The 21,659-nt window shown below is 42.9% G+C and overlaps 1 protein-coding gene across 3 annotated transcripts in view; it reads left to right on the forward strand.

Moving 5' to 3' along the window:
* Nucleotides 1–21,659, forward strand: part of LOC119161150 (rifampicin phosphotransferase) — a 586,004-nt gene that overhangs the window by 459,044 nt on the left and 105,301 nt on the right. For all 3 annotated transcript variants that reach the window (XM_075890885.1, XM_037413539.2, XM_075890884.1), the window contains 2 exons: nt 12,598–12,692; nt 18,444–18,507. In XM_075890885.1, the coding sequence (XP_075747000.1) occupies nt 12,598–12,692; nt 18,444–18,507 (159 nt within the window). The remainder of the gene's footprint in view (nt 1–12,597; nt 12,693–18,443; nt 18,508–21,659) is intronic.

Genomic DNA, 21,659 nt, shown 5'->3' on the forward strand with positions numbered 1-21,659 from the left:
AGCAACGCAGCGCGGCGCGCGCCTGTGAGTATATGGAAGGACCGGCATCTGGCGTGGCAACGCCGGCGTTACACGACGAAACGAATGCCGATGAGCACGCGCACCGCGCCAAGTCCAAATGTATTGGCATATTGACTGTGGCATGTAGTCATGTTCTCACATGACACGCAACTCATGATCATCATGTTTGCACCAGTCACATACCTTCGTCGTTCATTGACGTCACGTAATACCAAATTTGGCATATGTGAAGCTAGGGAACGGCCGCGAGCGCATCATCAGTGACGCATGAATCATGTTGTGTCATGACTCTCAAGTCGTGAGTATCATGTTTGGATGTGTTATTTAACTATGTTGTCCGTTCACATCACGTATCATACCGAGTTAGCTACATTACTACAGCGAAACGGCTGCGAGTGCATAATGAGCTTAAGATGTAGTAGTGTTGTTACATGACACGCATGTCATGTTGTTACATGACACGCATCTCGTGATTTTCATGTTTCGATCTGTCGCTTGTATTCGCCATGCAATCATGCCATACCATACAAGTTTTGCAACATCTCATGTGAATGAAACGACCGCATGAGCTGCAGGACCATGAAGTGTAAATCGTGACATTCATGACACACATGTCGTGATTTTCATGTCATGAGTAGTCAAATATGTTATTCGTAGCCATTTTATGCCATACCAAGTTTGGTATTGATAGCATAATCTAAACGGCCAGGTGAGCTAAGAGCCGTAGGCGCCTAGATAGATAGATAGATAGATAGATAGATAGATAGATAGATAGATAGATAGATAGATAGATAGATAGATAGATAGATAGATAGATAGATAGATAGATAGATAGATAGATACGCTCAAAATCACCAAAATTTCCTAAGAAATTCTTCGCATTTAAAAGCACATCACATGAGCGCAAGGGGGCTGTTTCTCTGTGGTTACGTGGCGTTCACCGCATCAAACGCTGGACAGTCACACCGGCTCCATCACAGCCACGAGTTGAACTCGGGCCTTCTTGGAATCAACGAGTTTGCATCCGAGTTCACGCGTCCATCACTTTGATTGACAAACGTGCGTGGCGAATATCGAGTCCACCCACCACATTTGCACTTGCCGGGGTGCAGGGCTCACGCCGCATAGCGAGCGAGCGCACGGTTCTTACACCAGCTTGCGCACACTTTGCACACACGCACTCAGAAGTAAAAGTGATAATTCTGCGTGAATTTGATCTCTCACATTCCATTCTGCCGCGCTCATCACGCATCTAATCACAGCGGCGTTGCCGCCATGATGCGAGAGCCCTTTGTGACTACCTGGTCTTATATTCATCTGCAATTCATGATAGAAGAAATACGAGCAGCACGATAGTGCTGCGTGTGCACCCTTGCTGACTTTGAGTGTGAAAGTTTCTATGCTACAAGTGGAACAAAAGAAGCAGTCGAAAAGAGGACATATGCCCACGAACACGCCTGTGGGAGGCGCTTGTTGAGTTGGCAAAAAAAAGGCAGATCCCACGTACAGTGGGAATCGATGATATGCGAAGCATAAATGAGGAAGGTTGATATGTCACATTAAAATCAGCACAACGTTATAGGGTGAACGTAAATTATGCCATACAATACTTCCGTGTCGTCATTATCATGTGTGAATGTGTCGTTTACCTTCGTCATCCATTGACGTCACGTGATACCAAATTTAGTCTATGTGGAGCTACTTCTTCATTCATCGACGTAACGTAACACCAAATTTGATATATGTGGAGCTACCGAAATGGCCGTGACCACATCATAAATAGACCAGTATACTACAATGTAACGTTTACGCGGGTGAACGCTGGCCACAGTGACACTACGTCAGCAAAACGCGAGCACTATGATAGTCTGATGGCACGCATGACCGGTGCGACCAGCGTCCGTCGGCGCGACCCGACGGCAACCTGCGTGAAATGCGTCATGCTGCGTTTCTCGCCAGTCCATCACTCAGACAGCACTGCGTATAGCTTTTTTCGTGACGGAGGGACGCCGGACGCGCTGAAACGCGTATGCGTCATATCAACGCAGCGCAGCACGCGCCTGCAAGTATGTGACAGGACCGGCGCCTGGCGTGGCCACGCCGGCATGACGGGACGAGGCGAACACCTAACTTTATTAGCACCTTGACTGTGGAATGTAGTCATGTTCTCACATGACACGCACCTCATGATTATTATGTTTGCACCAGTCACATACCTTCGTCCTCCATTGACGTCATCCACTGACGTCAAATTTGGCATGTGGGAAGGCAGCAAAATGGCCGCGAGTGCATCACAAGCGTGGCATGTAGCCTTGTTGTTACATAACACGCATGTCATGAATATCATATTTGGTTGTATCATTTACCTATGTCGTCCCTTCGCGTCATGTAATACCGAATTTCACACATGCAAAGCTAGCGAAACGGCCGGGAGCGCACCATGGGCGTAGCATGTAGTCATGTTGTTTGCCCCGCCGCGGTGGTCTAGTGGCTAAGGTACTCGGCTGCTGACCCGCAGTTCGCGGGTTCATAACCCGGCTGCGGCGGCTACATTTCGGATGGAGGCGGAAATGTTGTAGGCCCGTGTGCTCAGATTTGGGTGCACGTTAAAGAACCCCAGGTGGTCGAAATTTCCGGAGCCCTCCACTACGGCGTCTCTCATAATCATATAGTGGTTTTGGGACGTTAAACCCCACATATAAATCAATCAATTAGTCATGTTGTTAAAAGACACGCATCTCATGATTATCATATTTGCACCAGTCGCATACTTTCGTCCTCCATTCACGTACCATAATACTAAATTTCGTATATGTGACACTAGCTAATTGGCCTCGAGTGCATCATGACCGTGACATGTAGTCATTTTGTTTCATGACACGCATGTCATGATTTTCAGGTTAGGGTTTGTCGCTTGTGTTCGCGATGCAGTCTTGCCGTACCATACCAGTTTTGCCACATGTCATGTAAACAAAACCACCGCAAGAGCTGCAGAACCATGAAATGTAATTCATGGCATTCATGGCATACATGTCATTATTTTTATGTTATGACAAGTCAAACATGCTCGTCATATAGTCATGTTATGCCATGCCAAGAATTGTGTCGATACCATTATCGAAACGGCCAGGAGAGCCAAAAGTCGTGGGCGGATAGATAGATAGATAGATAGATAGATAGATACATAGATAGATAGATAAATTCATTCATTCATTTTATTTACCCTGAGGGCCATATGGCAATAGAGAGGGGAGTGGAACAAAAGTTTACAAAGAGAAGGAAAATACAGCATGAGAATATACAGCATAGAAAATACACATTATACCACAGAATGTTCAGCAGAGAAAATACAGCATGACAATAAGCAATGCAACAAACATATAAATAAAAAAGTAAAGAAAAAGAAAAGAAAAACTCCTAATTATACAATAGTAGCTTTGCAACGACGGTGAACATATTACAATTTTGAATAACGTTTAGCTCATACAATACTGAGTAATTTTTGACGAAAAATATTGTTATTAGTAATAGTGACGATAGATTCTGGAAGGTGGTGCCAATGTACCAATGTACGAGGTATAAGTGATCGATAAAAACACTGGGAGTTGCAGAATGCGATTCCAACCTTATGACGATGGTCGATGCGATGGGATATGTACTGAGGATCTAAGATTATTTGGTTATGTAGGGTGGCAATGGAATATTTTGTGAAATGTACTCAAACGAGATATTTTTCGACGAGATGCAAGGAAAGGAAGGTCTAGGCTGGTTTTTATTAACTGATACTGGCGATGCGATTGTAGTTAGAAATTATGAAACGAGCGGAGTTATTCTGTACGCGCTCAAGTGAAGTAACCAGGTTATTGTAGTAAGAATCCCACACTGATGATGCATATTCAAGTTCGGAACGTAGTAATGTTTTGTACAGCAGAAGTTTTAGTTCAGAAGGTGCTTTTGAAAAGTTACGACGTATGCAGCCTAACGTGCGATTAGCATTATTAGTAATGTATGCGATGTGGGGTGTCCAGGATAAGTTAGAAGTGATAAGAATGCCCAGGTATTTATACGAGGAGACTGGATAAAGCGGGACGTTGCTCAAGTAGTATTTTGGTGGGGTGTTAGCAGATCTAGTTACGCGAATTACCTTGCAATTAGCGATGTTCAAGTACATTCGCCATGTGCTGCCTCAAGCTGCTACTGTGTTAAGGTCAGATTCAAAGCTTAAACTGTCAATATTACTGGTTATTTTACGAAAAATGACGCAGTCATCTGCAAAACAGATTAATGTTAGAAGAAAGTGAAGACGTGAGGTCATTAATATAAATTAGAAACAAAAGTGGTCGAAGAACTGACCCTTGAGGTACACCTGAGTGGACCGCAGCAGATGACAAACTGTGATTCTTTAGCAGTAACGTATTCAACACGGTTAAACATGAAACACTCAATCCACTTGAGTAAACTATTGTCAATATTAAGTAAGCTCAGTTTGAAGAGCAGTAGTTGGTGACAGATTTTATCGAAAGCCTTACTGAAGTCTAAAAAATGCAATCAGCACATGATGAACGGTCTAAAATCTGATGCAGTTTGTGAGTGAAATATATTAGCTGTGTTTCGCTTGAAAAATGTTTGCGAAAACCATGTTGTGCTGGTGTAAAAAAATTCAATTCAAGGAAGTTATTGAGGTTGGTGAAAATGACATGTTCTAATAATTGACAGGAAGTGCTTGTTAACGAAATAGGGCGATAATTTTTCGGAGAATGTTTATTACCAGACCCAAAGATTGGGACCACCCTCCCGATTTTTCATTCTGTAGGAATGGTTGATGTTTCTAAGAACTAATGAAGGATTTTTGTTAGTATCACTGAACTTTGAGTAACGGTGCATTTCAGATATTCGATACCAATATTGTCATGGCCAGGGGATGAGGGAATGGGCAAGTTATTTATGAGTTTAGCGATACCGGAATTATCAATGGAAATTGGTGGCATGGCAACATAATTGAAGTTTTGCTCATGGGGTTGGATGACGCTATCAACTCGAGAAAAGTTGTTTTTAAAAGTGTCATTAAGAAGATCGGCGCACATGTCAGTAGCAGCTGGATTGTCAAAATCATATACTAGAACTATGCTGTTATCTGGTAAAGGGTTAATTAGGCGCCAAAATTTACGTACATTATTTGCAAGCATATCTGTGAAAGTTCGAGAAAGGAAATGTAATTTAGAGGATTTTAAGGCGGTAAGGTAGGCGTTGTGCGCTGCTTTGTAAATCGCCCAACGGTCTTCAAAAGGCACTAGTTTTGCTGAAATGTAAAGTCGTTTTTTACGGTTAGTAGGCGTTTGATGTAGGTTTTGTACCATAGTGCCTGGTGATTAGAAATGATGGTTTGGTTAGGAATCTATTTCTTGGAAAGTTCGTCTACTTTTGCAGCAAAAATATCCCAGTTCGATTGGACAGAGCGATGACTGAACTGGATAAAAAAGGAAGCAACGAAGTTCGACAGTTCGTCGTGATGGCATCGAAACTAGCATTACTGTAATTGACTATGAGTTTTTTCACTTTGGTTTATTTCGGGGGTGGCAATTTAAGGTGAAAAGCAAGCAGAGAAACATCCCTAATACCAGGCATATAAGTGAATTCAGAGGCTAGATAAGGCGAGTTGGTCAAGACTAGGTCAAGGGTACGTGAAGTTATACTGGACATTCTTGTAGGTTGGGTCACCAGTTGACACAGGCCAAAAAGAGAACACAAATCTACGAAATCCTCGGCCTGTGCTAAAAAAGGTGATAAGCTTGGTGGATCAGTGTTCTAATTTAAGTTGGGCAGGTTAAAATCGCCTAGTAAAAACAGAGGCGTGAAAGAAAAGCGCGAAGCGAACATGTTTATAGAATCGTGGATAGATAAATATGTGGGGTTTAACGTCCCAAAACCACCATAATATTATGAAAGATGCCGTAGTGGAGGGCTACGGACATTTCGACCACCTGTGGTTTTTTTTTTGCACCCAAATCTGAGCACATGGGCCTAGAACATTTTCGCCTCCATCGGAAAGGCAGCCGCCGCATGGAATCGTGGAGTTCAATTATGAACGTTTCCGAAGATGAAGGCGACCGATAGCATACCCCTAGGATAATTTTTAAGCGACGAATTGTTAGCAGAACCCATACTAATTCAATGTCGTGATTAATCTGTATGCATGACGATAGAAAATATTTTGATATAGCTAAGAGCACGCCTCCCCCCCCCCCCTCTCGGCGCACCGTGCTATCACAGCGATAAATGGTAAAGTTTTGCGCATTGTCAAACAATTCATTGTCACGCGTATTTGGAGAAAGCCACGTTTCAGGAAGTGAAATCACATGAGCGCCGCACGAATCTGTCGCGGATGATAAGGAGTCAGATTAGCAATGCTTCTTGTGTTTGAATAAAGAAAGGATAGCTTAGCTGTAGAGGCAGGTAATAGATCATCTCCCCTCTTGTTTCCCTATTGTGAACTGTTTGTATTTTGATGTCGAGCGTGTCCTGCATAAGAAACTTGTGATTGGGATTCTTCGACGATTCCAAGGTTAGTATTGTAGATATAACACTTGCCGTTCTAGCATCTTATTGTAGGGAAGTTTAAAGAATGCAGGATTAGGCTGATTGTTACGAAATTCGGTTAGCTTTTTGCGGGTGAGGTGTGTGATTGCTGAAAAATCTTCCGATACACCAATGTTTCTTTGCTTTAATTGGCCTCGGAGCGAGAAAAGTTGCTCTTTAGGTTTGAAGTCAGTAAGCTTGACAATGATCTGGCGGCACTTGGTAGGAGAAAAGGAACCTAGCCTGTGTGCCCTCTCAATCGTGCTGCCTATGAAGGTACTTAAAACTGACTTTATTTCAGAGACTAGTTTGGCTTCTGTATCCTGCCATGTTTTTTTTGAATCGGGAAAACCTTAGAAGAGAACATTGTTTTGCCGTGAGCGATCTTCCAAGTCATCGAGTCGTGACTGGAGTGAAAAATTGCGTGCTTCAAATTTGTTGACCGAAGCATGAAATTCAGATAGCTCTTCATTAACTTTCTCGAGGACTTCAGATTTTTGCTCGAGGTCATTGAGGCGCTTTTGTATGGTGATAATCTTTGCCTCTATGTTCTTCTGGCCACATTTAATTGACTAATATCAGCTGCTAATTTGTTCAGAACTTTTGCACTTTGTAATGACCTTGTATGAATATCCTTGATTATTTAAAAAGAACAGGCATTTGCTCGGTTGGGTTTTCAGGTAAAGATTCGATATCTAATAGATTTTCTGAGCGCGTACTTGGTCCCAGATTTGTTTCGATGTCACTAGAGAGTAACAAAAGCAATGCCACTGAAAAACAGTCTATTACAATTTCACATAACCTTTGTGCACATGGGAACACTAGCAGAAAGGCGTCATCTGATTTCCTAGCAAATAGCGGTAATGCTTCATACTTGCACGGTGAACAGTAGATTAGGAAAACTTGATGTGACGCTGTTCCCGTGTCCACTGAAGGAAGGTCGGTGAAAGCAGCAGCTTAAGTTCTTCTCTGGGCGTGATGTCAGGGTTGATGCGGTTGGTAGTTCGTATTCCACAGCCGAAGGAAGCTTAGCCGGCAAGTGCACATGCCTGGAGTCGATCACGGACGAGAGCACTATCGGCACCATCGGCGCAGCAGGGGTGGATATCGGGCTGGCAAAGGCAACCACTGACCACGACAGTAGGAGTAATGGTCGTTCCTGCATGTTGAGCAGTAGATTAGGAAAACTTGATGTGATGCTGTTCGCGTGTCCTCTCAATAGATAGATAGATATGCTCAAAGTCACTGAAGTTCGCTAAGAAATGCTTCGCATGCAATACAGCACAACAATCAACCTGACGTCACTGCAGTGTTAAAATGGTGACTTAGTGACGGCGCTGACGTGTTCTCACGCGGTGTTTTCTTGATAACCGGCACCAATGTCCTACATGCGTTTCAAAGGCCACGCGCGTTCCTTTAGCCACTTTTATCTAAGCTGCTGTCACGCGCTCTGCACTGTCTTCATGCCACGGCCACTGCAAAGCAAGCTCGGAGCAATTGATTGATTTATATGTGGGGTTCAACGTCCCAAAAGCACCATATGACTATTAGAGACGCCGTAGTGGAGGGCTCCGGAAATTTCGACCACCTGGGGTTCTTTAACGTGCACCCTGTTCTGAGCACACGGGTCTGCAACATTTCCGCCTCCATCGGAAATGCAGCCGCCGCTGCCGGGATTTGAACCCGCGACGTGCGAGTCAGCAGCCGAGTACCTTAGCCACTAGACCACCGCGGCGGGGCAAGCTCGGAGCAAACTCGTCTGCCAAGAAGCTCAGGCCATTCTACATCACACCCCAATTAGCATAATTACGGTAGTCACAGGGGTGAATCCAGCCACTCTTTTAGGGAGGGGGGGTGGTGGCCAGAAGTGACTTCGAAAATAGGGGCATGGTCATAACTTTTTAATTTTCACTTGCGGAAAAACCCCTTCGCAGGATATATACCGTGAATGTGTGCTCACCGAGGTTACACTCATTTGTCCCAATTGATGAAAGGAGGTGGAATGCGAGCCCCTAGTTTAGTAAGGGGAGTGCTCATTTTTGTATTTTGTTAGTGAACTCGCAAAGATGAAGCCCTCACTGCCGAGCCCCTTTTCAGGCTGCAATGCGGCTGACCCCATCAATAGCATCGCTAGATAAAGGAGATGCACGAGAAGATTGGATTTGCACAGACAGCTCATGTTATGGGCGCATGGCACAAGGTCATCGAAAATGGGCAAGTTTTATCGCAGCACCCCAATTTGGTGGCGTATTTAGTGCGATGGAAGATGAGTTGTACAGTGAATGCAAAACTGAAATAGAAGCGATGACGTGAGTGCCGTTGGTTCGCAGCATATAAGAAATGAACAGTTGTTTGAATTCTTCACAGAAGTTGTTGGCCACTGTTATTGTGTAAAGAAAAAAAAGACGTTCCTACTCATAACCCTGGTGATTAAAGTGGTGTGAACTGTTCAAGGAAGTGAAGGTGCGGGGCAGAATGGACTCCCACTTTAAATAAATAGGAAAAGGGGAAGGGGGCTGCACGCCTGTTTTTTGTTGCCACCCCCTTGCGCATGCCCATTCACAATAACGCATCAAAAAAAAGTAACGCGGGGTGAAGGCAATCGCAGAGCATACAATAACTTTGAAGAAATCTGACATCTAAGTTCAATTGTGACAATAATTGAAGTGTGGCTATCGTGCACGCATGGGTGGTTTCTTTCGTTTAGGGCATAATACCATTGTGCAAAAAGACGTCCCTTAAAGCATCTGTTTTTGCGGGACACCCTGCTTCCGAAGGAAGTTTGAAGTAAATCCAGTGGCAGAACTGGCACATTGTATGAAATCAAAAAGATGCAAGTAACTCAAGCGGAGTGCTTTCGTTGAATGAGACTATTACGGGCCATTCTGCCCAAATTCAACTCAGCAGATCCACTTCGGAAAACAAGATGACATTGTTAAAACCTTGTCAATATACGATGTGGCTTCATAAAGTTGAAAGTTGCTTCCTACGTAACAAGCAATGCGGCACAGCTCTCGGCAATAGTACACAGGATCTTTATTCAAAGGAAATCTCGTCAACGGAACTGTTGCTTGGATGGAGCAGCTATGCATGGTTTTATCATAGAATTCTACGCTCCTGTTCATCATCCAGTAAGGGCGATTCCTGTTATACTAATATATTTTCGTGGTTCCATCAAGTTTTGTGTAATCGGAGTGTGCAAGTAAGGAACTATATTGTGCTGCAAGCGCCTTATAGTTTGCGTGGTAATATATGACGAATTCATCCATCTACGTATTCGGCCCACCACTCGCGTCGTATGCATCTCTGCGCGTCCATCTTAGGCATCCAAAGCAGTATAGCTTGAACCCGGGCCCGTCTAATTTTACTGCACTGTGAATAGTGGGGATAGAGCACGGGTCGTTTGCATAGAAAGCGGATGGTCTACCAAACGGCCGTGCTTCTGCTTGTCAAAACAGTGAAAAGAACTTCCTCTGTTTTTAAATAGAGCGAAATCGATTTCATGCTTAACAAACACACACGTTATGTATAGATGTTTTGCAATGGAACATCAAGCATTGCAGAAATAAGGTGCGGTACAAGTGTTCGTTGTCAAGGTGCGTCACATTATGTTATCATGATCATGGCGCCCTTTTTGAAAGCCGCTACTCACTACAAAAGGCACACACGCCACTGCGCCTATTCTCCTAAGGCGGCGTAGCAGGTGCACAGGAAACTGAAAAAGGTTTCACGGACCAAATGTTAGAAAACGCACTAGGAAGAAAATGTCACTATCGCGTTCAACTTCTAAAGGCGAAGCTTTAGGGTCGCCTAATTTTTAAATGGGCTCTGCAACATTTTTTGAGCATGATCACAAAGCGCTGCCTATCGTAGTAGAGGGTCTCGAGAACATGCGAGCCAAATAGTATAGCTCAGCATGTGGTCTGAAATTCAAAATAAACTAAAGACAATGGAAAGTTGCTTTCTTTTCTCTCGGCAATTGACTGAAGAAGCTCGAAAATCATTTGTATATTATACAACCCTTATATCTAATTGGCGCGTTCGGTCATTACAAGAATAATTGTTTGCGGCAGTGAATTTGTGAAGAAATGAACTCTTTCAGTGTATATATTATTTGGTTACTTGAAAACGTGTTTCAGGGCCCTTTGAAATAAGGTTTCTGGTTTGGAACAATGTGTAAGTGGTATTTTTAAGAGCTTGATCGGCAACTTTCTTTTGCTCGCGCCTTGTCCGGCGGTGGCGACGTCTGGCGTCTACACCGGTGTCGCCTGTGTACATTTCTCCGGTAGTAGCTCCAGTCCTCCCGTTCGGTGGCCCTAACAATGCTCTCTAAATAGTATACCGCTATCCAAGGCGCCACTTTTTCATGACCCAAGTGCTCGCCTCCCCACGGCTACGCTTGTTTTATTCTCGTCGCTTCATAGGCACAGAACTACGTGACAAGATTTTACAATGAGTGTTGTATACGTAGGAGTACCGATATTATCCCAAGCTACCTCACATGTCTGCTCTAAACTTCGTTGAAAAGCGCCTCATAGCTCCACGCCTCTCATTTATGAGCGCTAGGTATTAAACTCACGACAGCAGCCAGTATGGCATAAAGGGGCAGGTGTTAAACCTGCCGGAAAACGTGGCCAACTTTGTGTGGTGCTGGTCGCGGGACGTACTGGTGCTGGTCGCCCGACAACGCTGTCTTCAATGTATACATCATGCGCCGGCTCGTTAGCAAGCCTGAATACATAAATGGTCTCGCCAAAAAAAACACCCCCTGCACCTACGAGCAAGCTCATATAACATCAGTTACTCTGTGGATATGGCTTCGACTTTTTTTGAAAAAAAAAGGCTGCACCAATTTAGGGAGGTTAACATGCGTTTGTGGGTTCTTATCAGGAATGCACACTTGGTGCCATGTTTCAGTAAGAAAGATATATTGTGATGCTTGTTTTCTTTATTTAAAATTAGTTAAGCAGAGGCTCTCGTGTTGTAAATATTTATGCTGGCAATGTTTAAGACCCTGTAGGCATATCACAAAGTCAGTCCATATGAGAGCCAGGTATGTTAAGGGTGCAAGCACGTTGTTAGTTGTCTTTGGAAGGCCATCTCGCTTTTTGATTGCATGGACGCGAATTTAAAGTATATTTGGAAAAATTGCTCTAAATAAAATGACTTGTGGTGACAAGCCTCGAATTTGTAACGTGGTACCTAACAATAAGTTGGCTGTATCTCTTTTTTTCCCGCATAATAAAGAGCACTTTCGGCTTCACCATTAAGGGAGTTTCATCACACAGAAGGCGAAACGTGCGTCAAAAGCGCATCTGTATGCTTGCCCGGCAGTGAATTGAAGGGGATGAACCAAATGTGATAGCTTGCACAAATTCCACCCCTGTCTACACTTCTCGTTGTAAATGTGCATGCGTTGATAGACTTAATGCAACGAAATTCAGTGCGTGCTGTTTCAACAAACATACTTGCAGTCACCACCCGTCTTATGGTGTACCACTCGGTGTGGTCACCGTTTAACATAGTGCTACAGTATTTTAAGTAAAAAACAATATTCGACAACACAGGCAGGCGCCAACATTCGACGTCTTGCAGCAGATTTCACATAAGCTGCTATACGCACGGGGTACGCTTCAGCAACAATGAGTGAACTCTCGTAGATTTATCTACGCGATGTACACTGCATGCCGTAGTGTTGGCTCATCCTGACCATGTTCGATACAATAAGGCTAGCCAGAGAAAACTGAATGATAAACACTGTTTAATTAGACTAAATAATTTAAGCATGTTTCCAGGCTGTGATATCTTGGGAGCATTGTCACCGCATGCTAAGCAAACTACAAATGTGACTTTTGTGATGCCAAAAATTCTGTAAGTACAGATTGAGCAGAGCAGCGAATTATTTAGTCGATTAAGCATTTTTTTCTCTCTCTCAAGTGCTGGCGAAGAGAGTATGTGTGAAGTTTTTATACTATTTTTTGCCTTTTTGTTATCCCACAGGCAATGACAGGTACCGTTGACACGTATGCAAAAGAGCCCTTGTCCATAGAAGATGCAGTTTGCAAGCTTGACATCAAGTTCAACACTTTGAAAAGGCAAGAAACTTTTTATGTGAGATAAGCAATCGCAGTCTATAATTAATTTGATTGATTGATATATTGGGTTTACCGTATCAAACCCACCTTATGATTGTGAGAGACGCTGTAGTGAACTGATTTGATTGATTGATTGATTGATATGTGGGGTTTAACGTCCCAAAACCACTATATGATTATGAGAGACGCCGTAGTGGAGGGCTCCGGAAATTTAGACCACCTGGGGTTCTTTAACGTGCACCCAAATCTGAGCACACGCGCTGTAGTGGAGGGCACCGGAAATTTTGACCACCTGGGTTCTTTAACGTGCACCCAAATCTGAGCACACGGGCCTACAACATTTCTGCCTCCATCGTAAATGCAGCCGCCGCAGCCGGGATTTGAACCCGCGACCTGCGGGTCGGCAGCCGAGTACTTAAGCCACTAGACCACCGCGGCGGGGCGCAGTCTATAGTTGGTTGAATGTAGCATGGAATGAACAACGCGCACTTTAACAAGACAGATTGTGTTCTTTCTGTCCATCCTCGCAAAGTGAGCGTTCTACTTGCCTCGTTATGAGAAAAAAAATGTTACTTTGAAGATTTCCTGCCAGAATGCCTGGATTGCTGCCGCTAACGAATCTTTCTTCTCTCTTTCTTTCTTGCCACTCTGATTGCACTCTATTTTCGTCTCACTATTATACAGCTATCTCATGAGATGCCCATTACCTTCAGGGCAAACGCAGTGAAAAAAACATAAAAGCAAACATGCTCCCAACTGTTGGTGTCCTTTAAAGCAATTTTTCAAACGAAATGGGCACTACTCGCCTAAACAAATGCATGCTTTAAGACAAAATGGTGCTTTTCATTATTTTAATTTGTTTTTAAGCAAGATTCTTCAATAAGTTACCATGACAGGTCTCTCCGTTTTTCTGATTGGTGATATTAACATAAATTTATTACTAGCCAATTCTCGAATGCAATATTTCATTGATCTCATAAAGTCATTTCATTGCGCTAACACCATTGATTCACCCACCATAATTACGGCAAACACAGAAATCATAATAATTTTTGTATTACACACGACGATATCGCGGATGTGTTTTAAGGAATTCTTACTTTTGACACCAATGATCATCTGCGAATTGTTTTTTCGTACCACACCTAAAAGGAAACAATTGTGCACATGATGTTCCTATCAATAGAAGAAATTTGAAAATTGAGGCACAGGGTGCTTTTCGTCTCATCATCGAGAATATATAAGGGCAAATGTATACATTTAGGCACATCCAAATTTATTCTAAACATTTATTTTTGCAAAACAGTGAAATATTCATATGACACTGCATTTTCACTACATTGAGTTAAGGTTGACCGAAAATCTAGAAAGCCATAGAAAATCTAGAGAACCCATTAGTTAATTCATAGAATTCAAATATATAATTTATTTCATACTTTTCTTTCGTAAAAGATGAAATAATATTGCTGGAATATAAAAGAATAACGAACAAGCTGAACTCGAATCTTCGCAAAGCTCACACTAAATACTACAAAAATATGTTTGCTTCAATTTCAGCTCACCCTACAAAACTATGGGCTGCGATCCAGAGTATCAATGATTGCTCAGGCAGTGTAATCCCTAGCGCGCCTACTTTTGATAATGTAGAATATATTATTATTTAAATAGTAAACAAATTGAAGGATCATTTTTTTGCATGCGGGCATTGTAGATGACAGTCGCACAAAAAAACTCTAGAAAGGATCTGTATGAATATACGTCAGCTGAAAGTACCCACTCTAGGTTTTTTTCCCGTGTGCTGACCAGAAAATCTTTAATTTATTCAAATCTCTGAAGCCAGGTAGCGCAGCCGGACTTGATGAGATCAAAGCAAAACCGATCATTCATGTTGCTGATTTATTATGGGCTCCTCTTTGTCATATATGCAATGGCGCACTGGTGACGGGGATTTTTCCTGGTAATATGAAAATAGCCCAAGTAGTGCTTCTGCACAAATGTGGATCCCTCAATGAGCTAAATAATTATGGACCAATATTTGTGCTACCCCGGCCGTTTTTCAAAAGTATAAAAACTAATTTTAAAGACCAAGTTGACTTAATTTCTTTATAAAATGCAGGTCCTTATCGACTATCAGTATGGTTTTCGAAAGAATAAGTCGACCGAAGAGGAACTCCTCACTGTTAACGAACAAATATAGGATAATTTCAAATGTAAAATATACGCTGTTTGAATTTTTGTTGATTTCAAGAAAAAAAGCTTTTCAATCAATAAAAGATCTCATTTTATTTCAAAAACTAAGTTTTTACAGAATCAAAGCTTTTGCCCTAAATCTTTTTAGTAGTTATTTTTCAGACGAAATTCAATTTGTAAGCCATAACACTGTAATCTCAGAGTTGAAGGCAACAAAGTGTGGAGTACGTTAGGGGTCCATTATGGGTCCTCTATATTGTATCATTCATATGAACGATATCGTCAATATAATACGTACACCTAAGATGGTCCTCCACGCTGACGATACTAGTTTATTTTTCTCTGGTCAATATTTAGTTCAATTGGAAACAGCGGCGAACCATTGGTTGCGTGAACTGTTGATTCGGTTATCTCTCTATCAACTTTAGCTAATTATGTCTCAAAAAACCTGATGACATGGACAATTCTCTTTCTTTTGATGCTTTTGTTATTGACCGGCTATCGGCATTTAAATTTCTGGGAGTATCAATCGAACAACATTTAAATTGGACTCATCATGTAAACAAATTACATACTAGCATTTCTAGATCTAATGAAATGTTTCCTAAAATACGGCATATGGTTGCGACTTGGCTAAAAGGTCAGCTCTATTATTCTATAAAGCATCCGCAGCTATATGACTGCTTACTAATCAGAGGCACCACAAGCAAAACCAACTTAGGTAGGATCACATTCCTTCAAAAGCAAGCTGTCTGACACATGGAAAACCTCAGATGGCTTGACCGCACAGCACCATTCTTCCTAAAAAGCGTGATCTTAAAAATTGATCCGCTATATACCGTAAGACTTGCTACATACATACACAGAGAAATGCGAAAAGATCAATACGCGTTTGCAAACATGAATTCGGCCACACGTGAGCAATGTAGTTTAAGATACAGCCGCTTTGAACTTTCACATCATAGAAATAAAAACGGAAATAATCAGCCTCAATACCTGATATCTTTTTTATAAGAACATATACATGTTTTGAATTATGTGAATGAAGCCATCTGAAGATCTGCGTTTAAGCGTGTCGTTATATCTTACTTCTTTTCCTGTGTGCCCTCATGAGCAGGGCCTCAAGCGTTATGTGGCGTACGACATCTTTATAAAAAAATAGTGCATTTGTTTAAATATTTTATGTGTATCACGAACTGTTCCTGGTATGATTGTGTCATTTTTATTTTCTCTTAGTGCTTTCGCTTTCCTGTGTTGTAAGTTTATATATGTTCGAAACTCTGTTTAGCAGTGCTTAGGTGGTAGGGCCATTATAAGGCAGTTATTCTGCCTTTAGCCGTATCATCCCTTGACATGTAACATTTTGTGATGCAACAAGCTCAAATAAAACAATATAACTACTATTATTATTAACATTAATACTACAAAGCTGTAAAAAGTGAATTTGGCTTGTCCAGAATGTAAGGTTGCACAATCACATACACAATAGAGCGCTGTAGCCTGCTACAAAAGCTCTTCGGGGGCCCTCGCTATACGATATTTTACTAACAGAAAGCCTTAGCATTCAGACGTACGTACGACTGGCGTTTTAACTTGCGAGTGCAACCTGGCTTTGACGGTTTAAGGTGGATCAATATTCTCGCATAGTTTCTGCCTCGCAGAAAATGTTAGGCTCATCACTGCGATGAATAAGCAGAGCTGGGTTGACGAGAGAGTAAGCTAGCACAATCTGTGTTCTAAATCGGCACTACAGCAAATAATGTCGCTTTGAAAGAACAACAGCCTCATCGAAAAAAAAAACTATTCCTCCATTGCACTTACTTAAAGCGGAGAATAGCATGGCGCAAGTTACATGGTCAAGTTCGAGCCCTGACGGCCGTAAGGTGTCGTCGTCATTTGCAAGATGTGCTCAACTGGCATTGGAAACTTCTTTTTTTCACTATCAGTATGATCAGCTGATACGTTCACGATTACATCATGTAATATTACCAAGACATACACTCGAGCTCGACTATATGAAAGTACTTCCGAACATGACTATGTTTCAAGTTCAGCGTTCCAGGAGTTTGGGCCTGCCACTGGTGAGAATCTCTCAAAGAGAACGCATAGATACCGAGGAAGTACTTTTTATTCTGTAGATCTTTTTGTTCGGTGGGCTGGTGGCTTGAGCAAGGGAGATATTTTTTGTAATAGTGAAAGACGAGCTAGTTGGTATGAGTGCATCGTAACCTATTTTTAGCGCTGGTGTTATTCCCTTCTTTTCTTTGTCCAAGTGTCAGTGTGCACTAAAATTAAGTTACGATACATATCTTTTGCCCAAAGAAGAAAGTAAAGGAAGTCAGAGGGTAGAAGAAGTACAGTGCACATGGCAAGCACACGGCATGAGTGGGCTTTATTTCGGAAAAGCCACAAGTAATAGAAAGCGCGTGTGTGTCGCCGCTGCGTCGCTGATCAAGCATGAAATGAAAAATAGTAGGCCCTTTCTGGAATCAATCGCAAGTAGACATGTTTTTGTATAATTATTCTTTATTCCTCATTGTTATTGATTTAATCATTTGCCCACATTTATTCATATTAACGTTCATAATCTGATCTTTATTCCTGGAAGACTCGGCAGCTGTAAACACGAGCCGGACAAACGTGACCGTGCGTGCGATTGTAGTCATTTTCATCTTCGAGCAGCTCGATCACTGCCAGTGCTCCCAAAATATGTACGGCTACGTATAAAAAAAACAGCTTGATTAGCTATATCTAACATCACCCAGCGTGACACGCCCCAAGAAGCTGGCTTGCCCTTTTCAGGCATTTGTATTTTTTCTCACAGGAGGGGACCTACCCGCATTCATCAAGAGGACCCCACACAAAGCTAATAGAAACTACCTCTAGCCGTCGCATGCTTTATTCTATAACTCTTTCCCGGCCCAAGCGTGCACGGTCACCCTTTACTTCTCAGTTTGCTTTGTTACCGTGATAACTGCAGTAAATTGAAACAATATTGCCGTTCTCTTGAAAGCTCGCCATATTTAACACAGTTGTGAACAGAAAAAAGGTGTATGACGTCATCGCTGCGTACCGCATTCAAAGGTGCACGCCGAGTATGATGTGAGAAAAACAAAGCCCACACAAACGCGGAAGCCGACAGAGTTCTCCGGAACCCGAGGAGTAGGCATCAGGTGTTCAGTCAATGTGTACATCGGTATCCAATTTTGCTCCTCTGCAACCCACACCTGCGTACACCAGTTTTTCCAACACCAAATCGAGGAAAAATATTAGCTACCAAAACAAAATAATAATAATATTAATAATAATAATGATAATAATAATAATAATAATAATAATCTCCGCGTATGACGTTGAGGCTTTTTTCCGTGTTTTCAGGTCACGCAGTGATGTGAAGTCAACATGCGCATGGAAATTCGCATTGAAGATACAGCAAAAATTAATAAAAGTTGTATGTCTAACTATACGACGCATTGAACTACTCCTAGTTTTTTCGCGAGTGTGCAAAGAGTTCATTGGAGCATATTTGATAAGTTCACTTCCATATCGTCTTCGTTCTAGGAATCTTTTCATCTGGCTTATGCAGAAGTGCCGGCGGGCCGTCGCTCTGCGCGAGCTTTCCAAGGTAAGCTCTGTTATATAGAAATAGGGCCGTTGTCTATAATGCGATGAGGTAGAGGTTTCTAAAGGCTACGAGGAGTTTATTTTACACAATTACAACAAGGTTAGGTAGTTGAGAATGTTTTGTTCGTCTCTGTTTTCTGATCTCTGCACGGCCGCCAAGTCCCCCCGCACCAGCCCCTTTCTCTCTTCATTTCTCTCTTTCTTGTTAGTTGTCGGAGTCGTCTGGTTCAACGAAGTTGCAGTGTGAGCCATAAACACCGAGACGCTTCACGCCAACCATTAACAAGTTATTAATCTTCTTACACGGGGCGACCGGATAATTGTAGCCCCCCCCCCTTTTTTTTGCAGGCGGTGTGTTTATGTAGTAGAACGTTTGTTGGAGCTGTATGCGAGAACCAACATACATGAAGCCCACGTACGTTGGCCCCTGTCTTGGTTGTTCTCGTATGGAAGGAATCTTGCGACTTCTGGTGCTATGCAGGATCGACTGATTTCCTCCAATTTCAGGATCTTCCCGAGCCTTGGCAACATCTCCTTATGAACGAACCAACTGTACGAAAAAGTCAAATACACCCTTCAGCTATCTGCTTTTTATTAGTTCCGACCGAGCCAGTAATCGCGTTAGGGATGGTCGACTAAGTTGGGTGGTGTTTTAAAACAAGAGGCATCTTCTTTCATTTGTCTCTCGTTCCACTCAGTGCAGAAGTGCACCCATATAATAAAAGTGTCAGAAACCTTTTGTTATGAGTTTTTGAGGCATAGAGTGTTTCGATTTACTCTGAAGCTTTTAGTGCCTGAAGGAACTCTGTTTTAGAATAGTCATAGAGGAGCCTCTGAGATCAGCACCGGCTGAGCGTCTTACAATATCGTGACGTAGCTGAACCCGAGGCCACGTGTTAATCATGATGGTCAGCCTGTACAGTCTAGTGCGTCGCTCAGCCAGTGTTCGTCGTCTTTTAGCGCTTTCCCTTGCGCGAGCAGGATCGATGGGAACAAGCAGCCATGGGCGCAAAACGGGAAGTATGCTCTCTTCTGCCGAATGAAACAATCACGCTTCTCCGAGAGCAGGGATAAGAGGGGGGGGGGGCGTAATGTCAGGCGTAATATGGCCAAATTTTTTCAGCGTGCCTGCTTTGCGCACATGTTCCGACATGCTGCGCGCCCGCACAGCGCGGGAAGGCAGACCACCTTCGTGGGCTTAAAACCAGAAGTGATGTGAAAAGGCCAAGTGACTTCTTCCGTGCTCACTTTATCTGTGCCGGTGGTGGCAGTGCACCAAAAACTGCTCTTGACTGTTTTGGGCAACAGAAAAGTGCACCACCTAGACCAATGAAACACAACGCCCGCGCTCTCGCACGACCACTGGAAGACGCCGAAACTCGCTGGAGCACTTTGAGCCAATAGCTTGAAGTGCTCCAGCTCGACGAACGAAAAGCGCTATTTTTTGTCATCGCCCGCTAGCACCCGAGAACTTGTGGCCGGCTAATCAGCTATTAGGGGTGAAGTTCCTAAAGCCATGCGTCTGTCCCACCGAGCTCGGGGTACGTGACCGCCTATTTTGATAACTCACTCAGCAGGTGCGGATGGACGAACAGAGAGACAGACAGATGGATGGACGGATGGACAGATGGATGGACAAATGATTCATGGTTTAGCAACAAAATCGTCCAAAGCATAAATTACTCATTATCATTCACTCCGTGGATATGCTGTCATTTTTTTTGGCTGGATGGTATAGGCAGCCGACAGTAGACCAGAGGACGTGACGAAGCTTTTTAGGCTGCCTCAGCGTTTCTGGTACGACTGCCAGAAATACCAAGAAAATGATACTCTCGCTGAACATTGAGACGCTGAAGTGTCAATGCCCTTTTTGGCGCGTTTTCAAAGAAGGCTTTCTGGGCACTTATATAATCAGCGGTGACCACCCTGCTCATAACTAAGAAAGAAAATAATATGCACTGGCAAGGCCAGTTTCTGCGTCTACTCGCTAGGCTACGCATTTGAAGACTAAATTTTGCGGCGCCTACTCGCTAGGCTGTGTGTTATGGCGTTACCATCAGATCTCGTAAACTGCATTGCCGCGTGCCTATACTTAATATGAATGCCAGGATATGCTATGACCAAGCTTAGTATGCGAAGTCATGGTAAGGCCGAGGTAATCACGCAGCATCATAGGAATACCGTGCTAATGAAGCTATGTAAAGCTAGATGCTGGCTTACTAAAGCATTTTAGTCGATGAGCTAACTAAATTACGTTAATAACGCGACTATAGTAATGAACACGCCAAGTAGAATCATGATAACTAGCCCTCACCTATATAATGACACTTAGTAACCAGATAATTATGATTACGTTTATAGCTCCTGTCTGATAATGAACTCGCTAATTGTGCCCAACATAATTTCTTCTTAATAAAGCCTTATCAATAAAAGCAAGACTGCTCAGTCTATGGTGGTGTAGGCACAGCCAATTAGTACAATAAAATTATGACAGAGGTGATGCTGTCTACACTTAAAAGACGACCACGCACATGAAGAAACAACTTATTCAAAAGCTGCAAGAAGCTAAAGGTTCTCACTAGCTCTTCTATGGCTCCCGCCTTGCACACGTAGTGTAAGCTCAACAAATTATTTTACATGCAAAGAAGGTGCCACTTAGCGTTCAACGAATGAAACGTTTGACAGTTGCATCGGCATCATGAAAGTCCGTAGTTGGTGACAGGCCCTCTCAGAATCAACGATTTTGTACCCGAGTTCATGCGTCAATCAGTTTGCTTGACATACGTCATGGCGAATATTGGGTAGGTCCATCACTTCTGCTTTTTCCGAAGAGCAGTACTCACCTCGAGAGGCAAGATTATTGTATCGGCTTTATCGTGCGCTATATGCCTGCACAAACGCACACAATAGTAAAAGTGATATCACTACGTAGCTATGATGTCTCGCATTCAATTCTGCCACGCTCACGACGGATCCAATCGCAGCGGTATTGCCTCAATAATGCGAGCACCCCTGGTGACCACAATACATGATAGAAGCGATACGAGCAGCACGAGAGGGCTACGTGTGTACTTTTGCTGCCTTCAAGCGTGGAAATTTCCATGCTGCAAGTGGAAAAAAAGAACTAGTCTAAAACAAGATGTACGCCCACTA

The sequence above is a fragment of the Rhipicephalus microplus genome, chromosome 3 (assembly GCF_043290135.1).
Source record: "Rhipicephalus microplus isolate Deutch F79 chromosome 3, USDA_Rmic, whole genome shotgun sequence".
NCBI classification, from domain to species: domain Eukaryota; kingdom Metazoa; phylum Arthropoda; class Arachnida; order Ixodida; family Ixodidae; genus Rhipicephalus; species Rhipicephalus microplus.